Source organism: Cyprinus carpio, chromosome B8, assembly GCF_018340385.1.
Source record: "Cyprinus carpio isolate SPL01 chromosome B8, ASM1834038v1, whole genome shotgun sequence".
NCBI classification, from domain to species: domain Eukaryota; kingdom Metazoa; phylum Chordata; class Actinopteri; order Cypriniformes; family Cyprinidae; genus Cyprinus; species Cyprinus carpio.
In genome coordinates, this window is record NC_056604.1 from 20,030,526 (window position 1) to 20,052,731 (window position 22,206).

A 22,206-nucleotide genomic window follows, 5' to 3' on the forward strand; every position below is an offset into this window, starting at 1 on the left:
TGTGTTCTCCCAAGATGGAAGAACTATGGAAAAACATGCTTTTTTTTTGGCTTTCAGTTGGTGTAGTAAATAACAACACTAACCAAAGGATAATTTAATATATATTCTAAATAAACTAGAACACTATGTATTCAGCTTACTGAACAATACTAACCAAAGGAGATCTATAATGCCTGCAGAACACTATGTATTCACATTAATCTCAATGGCTGAGCTCAGTTAGTGCAGGACTCTTAGTAGTTTGTGATTTGAAATATGCCATATTTGCTCATGGTGTCTCAATTCTGCACCCAAGTTGTAAAAAAAAGTCTATTTGACATTCTGAGGCCTAAAATCTATAAAACATGTATGTTATTTGCAATTAAATAAAGAAATGTATTATAGGTTAAATTTGTTAAATGCAATAGTTTAACTTAAGAGTGCAACTTGTGTTCCAAAGTGACTTATATAATGCAATTAATGTCAAGCATACTGAAATTTGCACCATACACAACATGTTAGTTCTAACTTGCTCACTAGATATCACAAAATATTCATCATCAAACTAAAATGCAGCCAACCAAACATAAAACATATTACATGGCTCAATTTTAATGCTGTAAATCAGATATATTACCATATTCATTTTACAATGAATCCATTAAATGGCAGTAAATATCAGTCAGTTGATTGCAAATTAGACATTACTGGTTTGTGAATTTGTACAGAAATTTTTGATATCTTGTGGGATCTAGTTTTCTCTCTCTTCACATTCAACTTAACATTTATACACAGTTTGTTCTTGTTAAGAAAGGTAAGGCACATCAAGCTCATTTGGCACTATATAAACCTAAAAAAAAAAAATTAAACCTAAAAATGTGAAAATAGTCCTTTACAATCCGCATGCATTTAGCATTTTCAGGCCATGGAAAGCTAAATAGTTGGCTTGTTATGGGTGACTTTGACGGTTTCTGAGTTCTTATTTTGTCTGTTGTTGTATCTTGATAATATGTGAGCTGCAGACAGTTTTTAAAGGAGTTGTAGCAAATGCAAAAAGCATCAGCTGCAGACTCGGGTTCAGCCACAGGGGTGTTATGCTTCTGCCAAGAATATGTTACTCTTGTAATGAGTTGATCTACTGTGACACCACAATCTGCCACTCTTTAAACTTTCAGCATGTTGGTCAAAGACCAACCGCAGATTTAGGGGCAGTTGTCCTTTGTCCTAGTCTTTCGAGACTGGAGAGTAAAGATAAACATTAGCAAGACACTCATATTTGTTGATGTATCCTGTTCTCAGTCCTGCACTGCCATCACTCAGCTCATTATTCTCCATCTGACCACATCTGTTCACAGACCAGCTTTAACAAATTTAATGAAGCACTGTGTGCTCGAACAAACGCGCATTGTCGTCCAACGGTGAAACCAATTATGAATCATAGGGCCGGTCTGCAAGGATCAGAGGAGGCTAGTAATGAGGGATGTGTGGCCAAGCTAGACCTCTCTCATTTCGGGTGCCTCTCCATCTGTTATCTCCCCTGGGTCAATTATGGCCCCCTGTCACATGCTAATGTGGTCCCACCCCCAACCGAGTCTTTTGATTGGCTGTTTGCCGGCCATTTGTCATCCTATTACCGGCTTGTGGCCGGTCTGTACCTCTGTTGCTCTCTACCTCTGCTGGCCCTGAGCGGTTCAGAGCGCGGGGAGAATGGAATCTATTCAAGCTCACATCCACTCGGCTATTTCATTACAGATGACACGCTAGTGTGTCTGGGTGAATTGGCCTAAATTCTCCGCCTTTCTCCCCAGTAGTTCTTTCAGTTAGACTATTATTCCTTTGTATGTGTTTTTTTTTTTCTTTTCTGTGTGCACAGTATTGGATTATTGGACCCCGCTAGTCGCTATAGAGACTCTTAAGACTGTTGTATGCAGTAAATGTTAACCATGTGTTCCCGTTTTATTTTTACTGGGGAAAGTGATGGTACACTCTAGCAGCAGGCACAGCACCAAAAAAAAAAAAAAAACATTTAGAATGTTACAAAACATTTATATTTTTTTTTATCCGAGAATCCTGAAAAAATTGTTGCCACTATACTATTAAGCAACACAACTTTGATAATAATGAGAAATGTTTCTTGAGCATCAAATCAGTTCTGAAGAATCATGTTACGGTGAAGACTGGAGTAATGCTCCTGAAAAATCAGCTTTGCAACCCAATAATTAATTAAATTTCAATATATATAAAACAGAAAACAGTTATTTTAAATTGCAATAATTTTTCACAATATTACAGTATATATTTATCTATATGTCTGATTAAATAAATGCAGCTTTGGTAAGCGTAACAATGAAAAACATGAAAGAATCTCGCTGACCTCAAACTTATGTTTATGTGTATCATTTTGAGATTTGTTTTACCAAACATATCTCAAACTTGATATCTATTTTCATAACGTACATTATAATGTTGTGATGCCTAAATTCACTTGTAGAATTTATATAGATTTTGAATTTATAATGTATAATTTAAGTGTTTTTTAATTATATTATTATTTTATTTTTAACTAAATATAAAATAGCATTGGCTTTATTGGTTAATTAAATAAATAAATTATTGGTTTATCTGCATGTCACATTTATCTTTGATCATAAGATCATTCAAAAGAGATTTTTATCTACAGTGAAAAAAATGGCATTTAGCTTTATTGCTCTTTAAAAAACCTGAAGAGAAGACCTTTCTCTCTCTCTCTCTCTCTCTCTCTCTCTCTCTCTCTCTCTCTCTCTCTCTCTCTCGTCTGTGTGATTCTAATAAGCGATTCCCATTTTTAATCTATTTTGTGGGGAAATACCACATTTCATGGCTAAATAAATCAATTTTTGTTTTGTTAAGCCATTTTAGTTACAATCACCTCATTCAGAGCATACACAGTATTGGGCATCTTTACAAATGGCTGTACATATTTTCTTTATTGTGTCATGGGTAAAATGACCTTTGGAACTTAGATATGTGAATTTTATGTAGACAGATTGTTTGAGATGTAAGTTTAAGTTATTAGGAAGTCACTGTCTGATGTGAAAGCTGAATCTTCACTCAGGAAAATCTCTTAAATCTCTCATTCTACTGCTTAAAACAGTCAGACTTTTCCAGTCTATATATTAGCTCCTATATAGATCTGAGTACATTATCCACAACTCAAGTGGTGCGTACAAAATCTGCTACAGGCTCTACAGTATGAGAGCTATTGAGCTGGCAAAAAAGAAAGCTTTTAATAGTTATAATCAGATGTCTGGTTAAATGCTCAATACAAATGTGGATTGTTCTCCAGCAGGTCAAGTGTAGGCCATAGAGAGACACAGAGAGACTGAAGCACTTCAACAGCAGGACTCAATCAGCTCCATATAAATCTCTCATTTAGTATAATGCAGAAATAGAGAAAGATAGATCCTGCAGAAAGTGGTCTGTACAGTTGACATTCAAGTAGTGTGTTATTATTTTAAACTGCTGGCATTAGTGAATGGTTCGGAAATGGAAATCACAGGGTTATAACTACACAGATACCTTAACTGGGCTTTGTTTTTTTGTTTGTTTGTTTTTTTTTTGCATTGGCCCTTATGTTCATTAAAATATTATGCCGGAATCAACCAATCAAACACTCAGTAATGCAAAAATGTTTAAAAAAGCATTCAGCTTTCTGAATGATGTGTGCTTCTGTGATGTATTTACTGTAATGCATTGATGTTTATCTCTTTTTTTTTTTTGTCTTTCTCTATAATGCAGGGTGAAGTTAAAAGATGGAGTGGCGTTTCTTGGTGCTCGACCCAGTAACCCCACGCTTTGGATGGTTAGTCAAGATGTCAGAACAGAAGGTCACAGGATTGTGACACTTCATTGTCGCCGTAAGGAGTCCAGCTATGGACAGAGGTCAGTTACCAAACTAGCTCATCCTCAGTTTGAACTGAAGGTTGTCCTGGTAATTTACTTGATGGAAACTGCATGCAGTTGTCTAAGAATTTGAGAGCTTCAGATATTGTTGTTGGTCTCAGCTTTGTCTATTAACATGTACATGTGGTCTGTGTAATTTAATAAGGTCCTCACTCAAAATTTGGAAAAAAAAAACAGATGTCTCATTAGAGATGTTTTTGTTCTTTCGTTGCAGACAGAGCAGGACCTTTGTGATGTTGTAATATCTCTCAAAAAGAATTAGGCCACTTAAGCCACACTTAAAAATGTATGCATTTCTTCAACTATGGGTGTTTTTTAAAACACACTTTTCACACTCTCACTAGTTTATTTAATACTGTAGGTTTCATCTCAAGCTCTTTACTAACACTGTTATTTCATTGGTAAACAAGTACACAAACGTTTTGAGACATAAAAAATAAACCAAAATTGAAGGGCAGCCACAGTTTTTGAAAAATTCATACAAATAATTTTTACACAGTAAATATTGACGTGGTTCGTTTATGTCACTGTTTGTTTGTTTGTTTGATCATCATAGTTAATAATTCATATTTTTACAATGAATTTTTATATTTTTAGATTGAAAGTCTGGCTCTGGGACAAGGGTAAAACAATATCAAATTTCAGTGTGATAATAAAAAAGATTAACTTTCTTAGTTTTAATAAAAATCCTCCACTGGGACAAAGTGTCTGATATTGGAGAAGCACAGATGATCTTTGCATTACAGAACAGAATATCAAAGAAAGTGGCCTTTATTTGAACTGACTTCACACATCTTCTAAAATGACCTTGGCACTTCACTGAAAAGTGAAGTTAGTTCTGAGAAGAAAAAAAAACAATCTTTCAGCATTTGTTTGTAGATGCCTTTGGGTTTGATGTTTTGCATGTTTGGTGTTTTACATCTTTAAGTTTGATTTAAGTTTTCTAAAAGTGTCCAAATTCCTTCTGGGGCCACTATAAATGTTTAATGTGTCTAAATATCATGAAATAGTAATATTGGGATTAGGATAACTGGACATCAACAGTGTTATTAAAGGAAGGATTTTAATACCATGTGATGGACTTAAGAGTTTGCTTTGGAAAAGATTTTACTTTGAAGTTGTTGAAAGCTGTCAGAGCAATGTATGAAGTCAAAAAGCCAAAATGCTTCATTTCCATTCCACTTGTGTCACCAAGCGGAAATGGAAAAATAATGACTGTTGTCATACAGGTTTCTCTAATACTGTAGGAATAGGGAAAAAAAATATTGTAACACTCAATTTGTTTTCGTTTGAACCCCTGATGTCACACGGACTATTTTACCTATGTCCTTACCTTTCTGGGCCTTGAACATGTCAGTTGTGTTGCTGTCAATGCATGGTCAGAAAGCTCTAGGATTTTATCAAAAAATATCTTAATTTGTGTTCTGAAGATGAATGAAGGTCTTACTGGTTTGGAACGACATGATGAACTAGCCATTTAAACTTGCCCGATAGTTAACAGTACATCACACTTTTTCCTTCCTATTAGAATACTGAATCAGTGACCCAAGGGGGTCTTCGTCCAAAAGTTGTTAAGGCCATTTCCGAATCTTATTTGCATGCTCAAATTAATCTGGAAAATAGGAGAGTGTGTTGATGGATGCAGAAGAAAAAAACACACTGGTCGTAATTAAGTGTGGATTTGCAGTCTTTGTGTGTCATCATGCTCTTAATTGCATTTCTCCACAGATCTGGAAGTAGAGTTAATGAACTGGGCTCTGCACTGACAGGTGTAATTTTCCGCATTAAATGCAGTTGGGTGGAAGTCTGTAAACTTGAAAGATTGAGCCCAGCGTTATCATGAAGCTCAGTGTGGCACCGCAGAAATGAAAACTTGCCTTTTGCATAGCAGTATGCACCTTGTCTGTATCAGAAATGTAATTTATTTCCTTCTCTTTTTCCCCACCAAAGCAGAATATAATCATACTGAAAGATGGTTTCCTCTACTTTGTTCTAATGCTTTTTTACTTATTCAACAAATTATGAATACATATATACTGTTCAAAAATTTGGGGTCAATGAAAATTTTGTTAAAGAAATTTATATTTTTATTCTGCAAAGGCATTATATTGATCAAAAGTGCAGTGAAAATATGTATAATGCTACAAAAGATTTTTATTTCCAATAAATGTTTTGAAACTTTCTGTTCATCCTGAAAAAAGTATCTTAGTTTCCACAAATATATTAAGCAGCACAATTTGATACTAATAAGAAATGATTCTTGAGCAGCACATCAGCATATTAGAATGATTTCTAAAGGATCGTGTGACTCTGAAGACTAGAGTAATGATGCTGAAAATTCAGCTTAGCATTGCAGAAATAACTTACATTTTAAAATGTATTTAAAACAGGAAAAAGGTATTTTAAATTGTTTTTACTGTATTTTTGATCAAATAAATGCAGCCTTGATGCGCATGAGAGACTTCTTTGAAAACATAACCTTGCTGTGTGTTTATATGTGACTATATTTATTTATTTTATTTACTATTATTATTTTGTGGTTTGTTTGTTTATTTGTGTTAATATGTGTGTATTCAGGCTACTAAGCTGTGGTGTAAACAACAGTGTACTAAAGTACTAAAATATTAATGAACAATTACCGATGTGCTTTGTAGGTTTGGGAAGCTGTAATAATGCTGGTTTTATAAGATTAAATTTGTGTCGAAAAACAATTTTTGAATTGTTGCTGCTTGGATTGAGGTGGGGAAATCTGTATCTATGAGCTAAAACACAACAGTGTTAGTGATATAAATAGATTCAAAGCAGTTTTTCGTCATCTCCCACTTCTCTGTAAGCTGTTTAGAGGTTGTATTGAAGTATATGGATGAACTTATCTCCAGGCACAAACTCAGTCAGTTATTGAAACGTATTTATTAGAACACGCTGTCCAATATTTTTTTGTTTTTGCCATGTAAACATGTGGTATTGTAGATCATGCTTAATTATTAGAATATTTAAGTAAAAAATTTCATCATTTATTCGGCATCATGTTTTTTCAAACCTGTATGACTTTCTTTATTTCATGTAAAAAGGTTAGATTTTTGAAGAATATGTTGGCTGTTTTTATTAGATTTGGAATATAGTGTTCTACTAAAGTAGATTTCTAATTTTATGATGCTTCTTTTGTCATTTTGGAGCTTGACAGTCTCATACATCATTTATTTTCATTATATGGAAAACAGCAGCCAGAATATACTCTGCAAATTCTCCTTTTGTGTTCCACAGAAGAAAAAAAAAGAAAGAAAGAAAAGAAAGTCTCAGGTTTGGAACAACATTGTGGTGAGTAAAGTAAAAACAACATGATTTCCTTAATGTGATATTATCACATTTAAAAACTAAATTTTTTTCACGCAGTTCATATTTCTATATATAAAGTCGCTAAATGTTTAGTAGTTGTTAAACGTTGTGTTTAAACATTTCTTACATGCCAAAGTCTAATCAATCCAGAAGAAAAATAAAAGAAAATAAAAGAATAACCTTGCACGTAAAAATCACACAGACAAACAGAAGTTTACCATTTCTTAATTTGATATTGTGAAATTGAATGCAATATTAACTGAGTTACCCAGCTGCCTTTGTAATAGGGAGTCCCTAGTCATGTCACATGACAAATTTCTGCTTAATCCAGTCTGGCATTGATCTAAGACCAGGAGTTTAGGACTAAATAAAGCATGTTAGCTTTAATCTAGGTCTATTGGGACGTCCAGAGCTCTAATCTCTCCAGCTGGCGCAGGCACGTCTTAAAGACAAAAGAAGCACCACAGAGCTTACTGTGTATGATCCATTTCCCTCTTTCATCTGGCTCCTTTTTCACTTTCCCTTATTGCTTGAGCTATTCCGTCTGTCTGTTTCTTATGTTTCTTTCTACTCTTTTATTCTCTGTAAAATTCCAGCACATTTTGTAGATATCCAGGGGCTAATTTACTTAACAGTTGCTCCACCTGTCTCATTCATTACCCGCCCACAATGAAGTTTAACCAGATGCTTTCTGCACAGGTATAGCACTGCACATTGAGTATTCAGAACAAATCATTGTCTTTTCAGCACAAACACATTTAAAAGAGATTGTCTATTGATCAATGCAGCAGTAATCAATCAAAGGAAAATCAAGTGATGGAGAAGAGCATTGTAACTGACAATGTTTATCCAGATATAATGCTGTATGTATTATATTTAATGCATGTCTGGGGTGCATTTCCCAAAAGCAACTATAGTCGCAAGTTCCGTCATTACCAATTGAGTTCAGTGGAACTAATGACCATAGTTAGCTATAGATGCATTTGGGAAATGCACTCAGTACTTCTTCAATTTTGAATAAATTGAAGTGTAATGTAGAATGCCCACCACATTCTTTTTTATTTAAAAATGATTTGGTAAAATTAAAACGTTTTATGAAATATTTAACCAAGAGTGAAAATTGACATTCGTTTTTTGTGTGCATAGCCTTTTCTGGCATTAAAATCTCATTTTCATAATGAAAATGTTTTTTACTACTATCATTTTATTCATATAAAATAAAGATTTATAATACTTTTTCTTCATGTGATGTATTATACACTACCATTCAAAATTCTACTGTTTTTTAAAGAAGTCTGCACTTATTTGATCAGAAATACAGTAAAAACAGTAATATTGTGAAATATTATTACAATTTAAAATAACCTTAATATAGATTTGATATATTTAATTTTTTAATGTAATTTTACATTTCAAATATTTTCAAATGTAATTTTAATTCCAGTCTACAGTGTCACATGATCTTTCAGAAAGCATTCTAATATGCTGATTTTTATTAGGATCTATTGTTTTTGTCCACGATGAAAAATTAGGAAATTAATAGAAACGCTTCAAAAATGCATTATTATTTATTTTTTTTTTTTTTTTTTTTTTTTGAGTTTTAGATGCTATGATCAGTAAATTACTATAAAAGCCTGATGTATCAGATATGATACAGTAACCTAAAACTCCAGCTCGACTCGCAAAATTTGGATTTACGGTGTGCAAATTGCACTGTGATCATGTTTGTATCATTTCCTCCAGTGAACCGTGCTCTAAACCAACACAGACTGCATTTCCAAGTAAATGACACTATCAGCAGAGACCATTCATTTTTCGTGAATTTCCCCCGTTGTCATTCTCCCGTTCTGTTTTTCTCACTTCTCTCTCGTCTCTTCTCTTTCTCATTACTCCAGTGTTGGATCGGTTTCCATCACCACGCCGGACCTGTCATCCAGTTTCTGCTTTCTTCAATATTCTCTTGCAGTTTTTTTTCTTCTCTTCATCATTGATGGAGGGACATGGTCCTGGTGTGGATGGACGATGGGGCAGGTCGATCCGCTCCGGCTCCTGCCCCGTTTCCTTTATTACATTCCCCTGTTCTTTTCTTGGTGGGGGAAATTTGATTAGGCGTGCTATTACCTTCGGTGGGCACCTTTCACCCTGCCATTTATGAAAGGTGTTACTGGAGAATAAGAGCTACTGTCAGACAGACAGAGACAGAGAGTGGGAAGAAATGAGATTGCATCACGTATACACAGACGAAAGGAATGGATGACATGAGGAAAAGGAAGAGAGAATGGTTGTGATGGTGTGTTTGCCTACAGTCAGCAGCTTTTGCTGCTCTATACAGGGTGTAGTGTGCCATCTACGTTTGTTGAATCTGTCTGTTGCGCTGGCAACTTTTGTTTGTTCGAGGAAGGTCAGAGCAATATTGAGTTATGAACAAGAGTTTACCATCTCTTGCACCAGTGCAGATTGCCAGGGGTGTCCCAAACACATATGAAACCTCACGCACGCTCACTGTAGACAGAGTTTCTCTTTGGTGAAGCTTTGGTTTTGCATGAAAAGCTGGATTTACACAGGCCTTTGAAGCTCAGAGACGGTTTAAAAGTTAAAGAATTGTGGGAAACAAGACACATGCTGATCATCATTTCAATGGCCAAATTCAAGACTAAACTCTGAGTGCAAAAGCAATGAAAATATGATTGAGAGGACACCTCATGATCTCTCACCCTGACCTCTGTGATGGAATTGGAATTGAGTGGAAGAGATTTGTTAAACTCACAATGAAATCAAAATAGCCTATTCTTTTTTTTATGGAATATTGCAGTATTTATTACAAGATAATATGTATCCCTGCACACACACACACACACACACACACACACACACACACACACATATATATATATATATATATATATATATATATATATATATATATATATATATATAATATTCATGTTGTTTGGTAGTCTTTAATCTTCAATTCTTATTTGACAACCCATTATCATGTCCCAAATGTTAATCTATAATTATCCGTACAATTAATTAACTATTATCAGCATAGATAAAGAAACAAAGAACAACACATCCATTGAGAATCTCCGTTGTGTTCATTAAAATAAAAAGACTGAGAACAGTTTGATAAAGAAACAAAGAACAACACATTTTTTATTTTATTTTTTCATGGGATTGTCACTGTGTATCCTTGTCTTTATATAAGTGTAAATCCTGTTGATCCTCTAAAGGAACATGGTGATGGTAAAAAATGGGAGATGGAAGGAAAAAATCATATTTAAACTTCTGTGTTTTCTAGAGAAACTTTGCACTCTCTCTAGTGTTTTGCAGCAATTTGTTCAGCTTGTTCTGTGTCAGAAGTCCATTTTTGTGTTATCATATTTAGTCAACCTTTTTTTTTTTCTTGTTAGTTTTGAGTTGACTAAAGGTACACTCTAAAAACAGCTGGGTTGAAAACAACCCAATTTGGGTTATTTTGGCAACCCAGCATGCTGAGTTGCTTTTTATGGTTTAAAATTGCTACATTGCTAGGCTAAAATGAACCCAAATTGGGCTTGTCATTAAACCTACAACTCTTGTTCATTTTAAAATCACTTTTACACACAAATAATAACTATCAAAAGGTAAATATTTATTAAAAACAAGAGAAAACAGTTAAAAAGTAACATGCATGTAAGAAAAAATGCAGAAAAGTATGGCATTAACGGCTACAGAGTTTATAAATAAATCACTGAACTTGTTGAATATAACTTTTAAGATCATATTTGACTTTTTTGGTCAATTTTATATATTGTATAAAAATATACAAAAACACTATTATACAATAATTGTACAATTAGTTAAGTTCTTTACAAACTATTCTGGCATGAGAGTACGCAAATAAAACACAACATTAACACTGATATTATAACATTTAACAGACGCAAGTGTGTGAAAGAATGTGAGCATGTGTATGAATGACAGTGTAAACTCCATTTCTGCTAAACAACACAGAACAAGCATTTAACATTTTGTTTTTACAAATTATACACTTACAGTTTGTTTCATAGTCCATGAATACAGATCATGCATCACTGTCAATTTTCATAATCTCTTTAGCATAATTGATGTAGTCATCAAGAAGCCCCATCAGCACAGCAAAAGCATGTGACATCTTCTACATCATCCAGGGCAGTGTCCTCCTTTAAAACCACTGTTGCATCAGTTTAGGGGAAAGGACATTCTCTTCTTTGTCCAGCATTCATCCCAGTCACCGCCTGTTCTTCATCAGTGGCCTAAAAAGAGAAACACATTTGAAAAAATAAAACATTTAATTAAACTCTATCCATTTTCAGATAGAGGTGTTTCCACATCAGTAAGGATAGGTAAACAGTCCGTTTTGTAATTTCAACACTTTGTGTGGTTGTTTAATGTCTCTGTCTACCACAGCGCTCTAGAATGCTATAATGGCAGCAGTAGTGTGAGGGCATGTCATATTGTTTGAATAAATATATTGCTTTTAGAAAGCTAATTCTTTACTGAAACATTAAAACAGACATGACATTCACATAACTCACAAATTTTCATGTACATGGAGGGCTGCTCTTCAAAGGGTTAGTTCACCAAAAAATGAAAATGGTCATAATTTACTTTCCCTCTTGTTGTTCCAGACGCATACAAACTCTGCTGATTTTTGGAACACAAATAAATATATTTAATATTCTCTTAATTTTTGTCCTCCATTGCTAGTCTGGGAGACCAATATTTTCTTTTGAACATACATGTGCGCTATCATATAATTTAAGATTTATTCATATATAAATATTGGAATGGATTACTTCTACAATAACTCTATATTTATGAGGATTGAAAATACCGATTATCTAGACTCTCAATAGATTAACAAAAAATTATGAGAAAATTCATTCATTCAATCATTTGTGTTGTAAAGACAGATAAAAGTCTTATAGGTTTGGAATGACATAAGGGGAAAGTAAATTATTTTTTGTGTGAACTATTCCTTTAATAAAGGAAGACCAAGAATGATGACTCTCCAAATCAGAGAACTCCAAAGTTGGTTTGAGTTCTGCAATGAAAAACACATTTTTCACATTTTTCATGAAATATGAGCACGTGATCACACTGTTGTTGCATCGAAATGTGAAGTAAACAAGCAGGAGACAACAGAAACATTTATTTTCTAAAAATAACTTGCATAAATCGCAAAAGAATGATGCTCTCCTATGTCTCTGGCTTTCAACATCTACAAAAACAAAAAACATTATTTTACTCTTAGTAAAAAAAACAACAACTGTCTTTCACTCTCTTCCAAAGAAGCTGAGAAAATCGCCTCCTCCTCACACAAGCAGGCTTCTGTGTCCTTAACTCCAAAGTTAGTTTGAGTTCGACAAAGAAAAAAGGGACCTCAATGTTTTAAATAAAATATGAACATGTAATCATACTGTTGTTGCATCAAAATGTGAAGTAAACAGGCAGGACACAACAGAAATATTTATTTTCTAAAAATAACTCAGATCAGTCTCAAGAGAATTAAGTTATCTTGTCTCTGGCTTTTAAACATCTACAAAAACAAACATTCTTTTAGTCTTAGTAAAAAATGATAACATGATGGAATTATGAAGTTTACTTGCCTTAAAACTGTCTTTCCCTCTCTTCTGAAGAAGCTGAGAAAACCGCCTCCTCCTCACACAAGCAGGCTTCTGTGTAACGTTTGTTAACTCCCGGCACAGGCACAATGAAGACAAGCTCAACAAGTCTGAAATATTACATGCAAAACATTACTTTTAACAATTACAACAGCCTCAAAATAATTATGCTAGTCTTTATTACATAACGCCGTTTCCTTTAGAAAACGTACATTCGGTTTAACCATGAAAAATAAGATAACAAATTAACATGAGTGTAACCGTAAACATAACCGTCTATTAACACCTCAAAAAGTGCAGATATTGTAAAATCTAATGTAAATATGACATTAGACACTCACGGACGTTATATTAAAAGAAACGTTAACTTCCGTTCAGTAAAAGAGGCCATTAAGACCTCCGTTTCTGAGGCGAAAACTGTCCGTGTATTTTTCAATATAAGCTCTTTTATTTCCGCCTTTCATGAAACCTCAAACTACTCCCGGACATAACCAATGAATGATAACTTTACATTTTGAATCTTTACTTACCATAATGTCTTTCACTCACTTTTAGCTTCTTTCACGCTGAGAAAATGGTGGCTTCTCGCACTGGCGTCGTCTGAAGTTAATGTGACGTGCATGCTCTCTTTCACGTCCGCGTTCCCAACCCAGCACCGCTGGGTTATGATCAAGACCAATTTTCAACCCAAACTTGGGTTAAAACAACCCAACGTCCTACCCAGCGTTCTCAGCCCAGCATTTGGGTTGAAAAAACAACCCAGCGTTTTTTAGTGTATGGGCATTTTGATCTAGTTTTATCCAGTTAAACTTTCACATTTATTCATGTTGCATAATGGTTATACTGATAATCACAATTATTTTGTTCAAAATTATAAACATAATTACTGATCATGATTGTTGTAATTTGAGAAATTACATCAGAATTATTAGACTTTCACCTATAAGCACACACATGATTCATATGACCTCACCTAGTTTCCTGATTTATTATATTATCAGAAATACAAATGCACTGTGTAGATTACAAAAACTCAAAATTTTCTCTCAAAAGGTACAACAGTGAATTTTCTAATAATAAATAATAGATTTAGCCACAAACAGCGTAAACTGTATTACACTTTCATTTGAGCAGAATATCTCAGATAACTAAACTCCATCTAACGTTTGTCCATGTTTTCAGTGATTTTTTTTTTCTGCAGTAAAGAGAGAGTGTGTGCAAATGGTTGCCAGGTTGCAAAGATAAAGTAAAACAAGGCTGAAAAAAATGTGTCCTTTTAACAGAAAAGCTCTGAAAGGTGGATTTAAGGTCTTGACATCTGGCAACCCCAAGCCTGAAAACCCGTAGAGGTCTGTATTTTTTCTCTGTTTTGTTGAAGAAAATATGGGAAAAAAATGTACTGTATGTAGAGAGTTTGTATTTTTTAAACTACATTTTACTCATCTTTTTCATCAGTGATATTGCATGTTAAAATAATCATGGTGTTTAATGATGCCAGTGTCATCTTGTCTTTGTCTCACCTTAGTCATGAAAAAAAAACACTGTCAATGAATATTTTTTGTCATAGTTTCCATTAATGAAATTAACACTAGTTTACTCACAAATCTTTTGAATTCTCATACAAAACTATTGCTTTCCCTTTTGAATTTGTCCTCTCACAAATTACTGAAGTATGATTTGTCCTCCCATCTGTTATTTCATTAGAAAATCTTTTCGAACACAATGTTTCTTGAGGTATGTTTTCCAAACAATACGAGTTTTACAAGAATGCAAAGTTTCTTGGGGTAACATACAATTTTTTTTTTTTTTTTTCAGAGGATGAAAAAGCATTCAATTATAATTTGTACTATCATTTTTTCCCGTCATTATGTGCCTTTAGGGGTTCCATCAAGTTCAAATCTGTGTTAATTCATGATTATTATCATTATACAGTTAAATAAGCATTATCTCTTTTTTAAAAGTGTGCTGCACAGTCATTTTTATAGCATTCTAGCAGGTGTTATTTAAGGTAACATTACCACTAGTAGTCAGTGAATCTCCCACAGACAATGTGAAGTTCAGCACTGATTTTAGGTTAATCAAGTGAAATGACAGACTTAATGTTAGTGTTCTGAATGGTTAAAAAGCATGCTGGGCTGATTACCTGACTGGCTTTGAGTTCTCAGGATACCATTTGTAGTTAAATTTGTCCAAACGAAATCTTTAAATAATGATAAAGATGACAGAAGAAGTAAACAATGACAGAATTTCCAGTTCTTTGGTGAAATATCCTTTTATGGTTTTTGTAATTTCTCTCCAATCAACAAAGGACTCGAGACGCAGGTCGCTCGTGTTAAAGCTTTCACATAGGAGCGTCTTTGCGAGGACATGAACATCGTGACAACAGGCTGGGACACAAAGACCTCTCAAGGTAATTTGCGAGATTAGTGCTTACAAGATAGCGGGCCTTTATTATTCATCTTTATATGTAAGAAAACTACAGGACGTCACCCATGCATTAAATGTCAGGTCAACGATTTTACTCATTTTACTCTGTGTCCCCAAGACAAATGAATAAGTTGGGAAGGAGACGTCTTGTGTCATTAAGGCTCCCAGTTTCAATCGTTAAACGAAACTGTTTTCATCAACTCCAGTTCCTCATCTGTCTCCATTAGTTCTGCGCAGTTATTAGTGCCGTAATGTTCAGATAATTCAGAGCGGACGGTCAAGAGACACAGACCTGCGATGGCGTGCTGGCCTATTTCAGAGCCACCGTAGAGCACCATGGGGGATGATTACACCAATCACGTTACATTACAGTCGAATAAAAAGAGCACACGGGCTGGCCATATAAACAATACGCAGCCTCGGGACAAAGAGTCGAGTTGACATGAAATTGAACAAAGTAGTCACATTATTTGTGAACAAGACTATGAGATCAGTTTCACAGTTATTTATCATCACTGAGATACTGTTATAATTTATATTAATATATTGAATTTGCTATTTATTATTTATATTTTCTGTTTTCATTTACTTATTTTGTCAAATAATTATATAATTCTCATATTTTTATTCCAGTTTTTGTTTTAGTAATTTTAAGATAAACTAAATGAAAATGAGAAATATTGGCTTGGCAAATAGCTAAAATAAAAATAGCTGAAGTATTTTTGAATTTTAGTTAAAGACTATTATTATTATTTTAAGTAACAATAATTGTTTTGTGGTTTTCGTTTAGTTAACTTTATTAATCCTGGTTGTATTTAGCCCACAACTACTGTATATTTAATCATTTTCATTTATTTCTTTGGTTAGCAGCACTTTTGAGTACTTGACATCTTCAACTATTAGACTTTTTCAAACTGTGCTTAATCCATATTAAATAAATAAATAAATATTGAAAATGTATCAAGTTCTGGAATATTTATATAATCAAGGCCTTAATCAACCTTCAAGTATATTTGGTAATATATACGCTGGTGGAGATTTTTGATATTGTGCACATTTTTATATTTTATAAAATATTGGTTGAGCCTTGCTTACATCATTTCAAGATCATATATGAATTTGGCCCTGAGAAGACCTTATTTTAATATATTAGATATATACATTTTATTATATTGCATATACTTTTATATATTGACAATAATGTTAATATACTAAAGTTTATGCAATATAATTTAATATATTTCACAACATCATTACAATGTAAAATAACTGTTTTTATGTGAATATATTTTAAAATGTCATTTCATTCTAGTATGCAGATTTGCTTCTTAATAAAATATAAATTATGATTATCAAATTTGAAAATAGCTTTGCTGCTTAATATTTTTGTGGAAGCCATGATACTTTTTTCATAATTCTTTTCTTTGATATAGGCCTATAAAAAAACAGTGAACTGTATTCATTAAAATCTTTTGTAACAATATAAATGTCTATAGTGTCAATTTTGATCATTGTAATGCATCTTTGTTGAACAAAAGTAGCAATTTCTAAAATCAAGCAAACAAACAAAAAATCTTTCCGACCCCTTTTGAACAGCATTGTATAAATGAAAGGGATAAATTGGTTTGATATGGCAAAGGGAGCAAGAAAGATCAAAAATGGCACTTTATGTCAAAAAGGTTTCTGACCCCTGTTTTCAAGGACTGTTGACACTTTACACAACAACAACGTAATAGTTCACACTTCAATAGCCAGAATTGGCCATCAGAGCTATGAGAACACACACACACACACACACACCGCCACACTCTTAACAGGCTCTGCACATACATCCTAGTCCATTTCTCCAGGAGAACAGCACCTGAACTGCAGCAGGGCTGATGTAAATTGTATCTGACAAAGCCAGTGCCGAGGGAAGCCATTTCTAGGCCTTATCTTCCTTCTTCTTTCCTCTCCCTAACCTTTCAGCTCTCTCTCTTTCTTTTTCTTTCTCTTTCTCCGTCTCATCTCTCTACTCCAGTTCCGAACCACCTGTTGCTCCCCGTAACGGCTTCCCATTTTCAGGGCTGTGCTTGTCTTCAAGGAGATTGCTTTATCCACAGGTCCCAGTTAAAGTAAATTGCCTTTGTCTGCTTTTGAATGCATGGCATAAGAAACCCTGGGGGGAAATATGATCAGAAATGAGCTCCGAAAGCAACACATGCAGATATGCAAACACACACACGTACACAGACAGACCGCAGACTACTATGCATGCAAGCAAACCTGCACCATGCTGGGTCCATTTTAATCAGCAGTTCATTTTGATGCCACATTGATAATACAGCTCACAGCAGGCACAAACAAACACACACGCAGGTGTTTTAAACATATTTGATTGAAAAAGTGGATCAGTAATAATGAAAATGAGGTGGAAGTTCTTTGTCTAATGCATTGTTTGAATACACAAATTGTGGTTCACAGAGAAGCCAGAATGAAATGGACTGAACTTTCTGGTTCGCAGTAAATGAACCAGGACATACCTGATGCTAATTAGCTTCCATATGAAGGACTTTTTCGTTATCATCTGTAGAGTGTAGTGGTACAGTATGGCATTCATTTTAAAAGTATAAGTGTGATTCTTTGATTACAGGAACATTTCTGTCCTCTAAGATGATTTTACAAAAAAAAAAGTTTGAAACATTGCTAAAATATTGTGCTCTCACCCAAAGATGAAAATTAAGTCATCATTTACTTACTCCTGTGTTGTTCTAATGCAGTATGCCATTTTTTTTTTTTTCAGGCCAAAAAAGGAGAAATTTTAAGAAATGTCCCACTTAATGGCAATTAATAGCGACCAGCATCTAGCTTTTTAAAAAAAGATGCAAAAGTATCATAGAATGGTTCCATGTGACACGTGTCTTATGCTCCAAGTGTCCTTGGGTAGCACAAACTGAAATTTAATGTATTATGTAAATGAAAACCCTGTTAGTGTGCATTCATGAGACTATTAGCAGCGCAGTTATTGAGAGAAAGTTGAGAGAGGTCAAGATTTGATTTTATCTTGGGTGAACTATTCCTTTAAGTTTTGGAAATGAGTTTTTCCTGATTTCTAAGAAAACAAATTCCTTTTGTCGACTTTTTAGCATCCCCTCTATGTTAATAAAAATTAAAATTTTCTTACATAAATCTTTTCAGTTCATCTGGTATTTACACAACCGTTAAATGTTTGTAGGTTTAAGAAGAAATCTCTTTTTATCACCAATGTTGCATTTATTTAATCAAAAATAGGAAAATTGTGAAATATTACTGCAATTCTAAATAACTGTTGTGTTTTAATATAGCTCAATGTAATTTATTCATCTGATGAAAAGCTGAATTTTCAGCATCATTAGCCCAGTCACATCATCTTTCAGAAATCATTCTAATATGCTGATTCATGCTGCTTCAAACATTTTTATTATCAATGTTGAAAACAGTTATGCTGTGTAATCATTTTTTAAATAAAAAAAAAAATGTTTGTAATGTTTTTGTAACATAATAAATGGCTTCACAATAGTATTAAAGAGTAGTGTATGTGTACCATTTGTAATATTTTTAAATCAAATATTCATCAAATTGTTACCCTCACACAGTATCTCACAGAACAATATACATTTGAAAAGCAGTTTTTGTTTATAATTGGCTATGTTGTAAATGAGAAGTGACAGGGAAGCATGTCTCTGCCAGTTTGACAGTATGAAGATTAATTAATCTGAACATTTTATATTAAGATATGACACAGTGCCGTTACGATGATGCCATCCTATTTGGATATGAGTGGGCTTCTAAAATCAATATAAGGAGTAATAAAATTCAGATAAAAATTTGCCAGGAAATAAATTATCCTGCCATTTCAAATAAATGAAACAAAACTGTCACAATGCCAAGTGTAGTTGTGGAATAAGTGCTAATTAGTTTTAAAAAGCAGAAATAAATTAGTCATAAAGGATTGGTTCAAACTCTTTATTATACACAGTTGAGTTATCTTGTTTTCTACAGTAAATAAGCCATCACAATTCTGATACATAGGTGCTGTATTGATTAGCATCCATATGAGAGATAATAAACTGTATCATCTGTAGCACTTACTGGTGTATTTAGTTTAATAGAAGTAAGATACTTCAATAAAGGGAACTTTTTCTGTCCCTAAAAATGTTTAAAAAAAAAAATGTGATTGCTCACATTGAATAATGAATTGTGATCAGATGCATTTTATGTTACAGATACATTTCCAAAAGAAAATAAAAAAAAAAATATATATATATATATATATATATATTATGCAAATGTGATTTACTTCCATATTTTCAAATAATAACTGAATTGCTCTCTCAGTCTTACTGTTTGTTGCCCAATAGATGAACCGAAGGTTGCTCTAAAAATGTCTTTACCATGTCCGGACACATAGATGCAAACACACACACCCTCACAAATATCCTATTACTTTTGCCATAATGCTGATGTATTTAGACTGTTGATTTTCCATTTGGTTTGCGCGGCTCCAGATTTTGATTAATGCCCGCTGGTGGAGCAAGCTAACTCGCAGGAAGAATATGTAAATGTTTGTCATCAAGTTCACTTTCTTTAATTAGTCCACAGATTTCATGACCGAATGCCTCCAATTACAAATCAATGTCTCATTTCTGTGGCAAGCCTCCCGGGTACAACGTGCGCAAACGTCTTCGGTGTTCCTATGTGTGTGTCTGAGCGCATATCTGCAAACATCAAAGTCTTTTCTATTTTCATTCTGGGCTCGATCAGTCAAAAACGATACATTTACCCTCCTTTACATGCTAATAGTTGCTACATGTGTTTATTTGATCGAAAACATCGGAACATTTTCCTCTTATAGCTGACAAACAAGCCTCTCTGTGTGTGTGTGTAATTAAATCAGTAGTAATTTGTAGGGAAACTCATTAGCGTAAAAAGCAGGAGAAAGTAAAAGTGCTTCACACACACTCACCTTCACAGACCAAAAGCTTCTGAGGCAACGAACGAAATTAGCAATAGGAAGAGTGATACTAAGAATAAGAGCGCTAGTGTATGTAAACTGGAGCTCTGTGCATTTACTAATCTTAACTAAACTAAATGATCTAACCAGCCTGCTCCAGTTGTTCCTCAGGTATTAGCAGCAGTGTTTAGGTGTCTACTGTTCACACTGAGCTTGAACAAACTGGCAGCTTTACAGGCCTCATGTGTGATTACTGCAAGCTTGTAAACAAGACTGAAACAGCTTGTCTAATCGCAGGTCTTACTGTTCATTGCGTTTCAGACTTGTTAATACTTTATTTGAATCATCCCTTGTGTCCTCTCAGTAGCCTGTTGCATTGCTTCAGGTACATTCGGGAGCATGAACAGCGTTTATTGCTACTAAGAGTTGTGGTGATCCTGTTAGTTTGTCCATGTCTTAATGAACTAAACTATAGTTAATAATCTTCTTCTTTTTATAATATGTCTTTAGACTGTTACCATTCCTTTTTCTAGTTTCCTGTAGTTCTTAAAAGTGAAAGCTCTTAAAGATTCCTGTTCAAATGTGCACCTTAAATCCATGGATGTTGCTTTGGATAAAAGAATCTAAATATAAAAGCAAATATAATCATGTTGTGAAAGTAGACATTGAAATATTTGCTTGCCAATTATTATTTATGCCAATTATGTTTACCATCTCTTTCATATGCTGATTTCCTTTGTATTAAACTCAATTAGATATTGTTTTTCTAACTGAAGGGTTCACATGAAGGCGTATCATTCTGATTATCGTAGAGATTACTGAAGGATAACACACATTATTGTGCTGTATTTAATCATATGTTTATGTGAGGCTAATGTGTAGAGGCATGTCTCTCCAGACTTATCAATGCTGAAATGTAATGTATGGAATAATAAGAGCATGTGACAGAAACTGGCTGACAGTATATTGTCTCACCTGTTGCACTGCTGCTAACCTAAATAAAACTTAATAAATGAAATAATAATTTGAATTAATATTATTAGGTTTATATGAGATGAATGCAGAGCAATAATAGAAATATGGAGCTTGTATTATGTACTAGAACAGAACTAGAGTGCAAAAAATAATGTGAAACCGAACTAGGAGATTGTTTGTCAGTTACACAAAAAAAAAAATGCATGTAGTTTTTTTACAACATTCATAAAGAGCCATTGACCGTCAGTTATTAGCAAGTGCTGTTTTTCGACCGTTGTATCCTTTTTCAAGGGTTTTTATTCCCGTTGGTAGTCTCTGAATCACTATGCATTCACGTAAAATTAAACTCAACACTGTTGCTTTGTCAGTGGTCTCAGTCGCACATGACCACACAAATCGAGAATTCTTAATGAAAATTAATGACTTCCGGCTCTTTAAGTTTGCTCTCTAACAACATGTCAGCTTACTTTTTAGCCACTGCTATAGACTTCTGCCAACACGGTGACTTAAGCCTTGATTGCAGTTCATTGATTTCAGCCCTGAAAAAAACCCTCATGATTATTCTGTTATTCAGTCGTGCTGTTTCTTTCCTCTCTCCTACTCATTCTTTATGCTCATAAAATGCTGACTATGGTGTGGGCTAAATTAATACTTATTTGCTGTCTTTATGAGTGTAATACCCAATGACGCATGGACAGCCATTAGCCAATCAATCCAAAAAAAAAAAAAAAAAAAACACCCACACACACAAACCGGGGAATTCACTAAGAGTGAGTAATATAAGATAATCATAGTAATTTTATGTAACTTGTATCTTGTTATGATGAAGATCCACAGTCTCAGTCCTATTCTATGAAGTCTTCCCAAAAAGCCATGTTACATTAGGATTTTATCTATCCTAAATAAATATACAATAAATTATACAAT

The 22,206-nt window shown here is 33.8% G+C and overlaps 1 protein-coding gene across 1 annotated transcript in view; it reads left to right on the forward strand.

Moving 5' to 3' along the window:
• LOC109098840 (transmembrane protein 132C-like) overlaps positions 1-22,206 on the forward strand; it is a 196,338-nt gene that overhangs the window by 95,343 nt on the left and 78,789 nt on the right. The window contains exon 3 of the mRNA XM_042730040.1: positions 3,757-3,900. Within this exon, the coding sequence (XP_042585974.1) occupies positions 3,757-3,900 (144 nt within the window). The remainder of the gene's footprint in view (positions 1-3,756; positions 3,901-22,206) is intronic.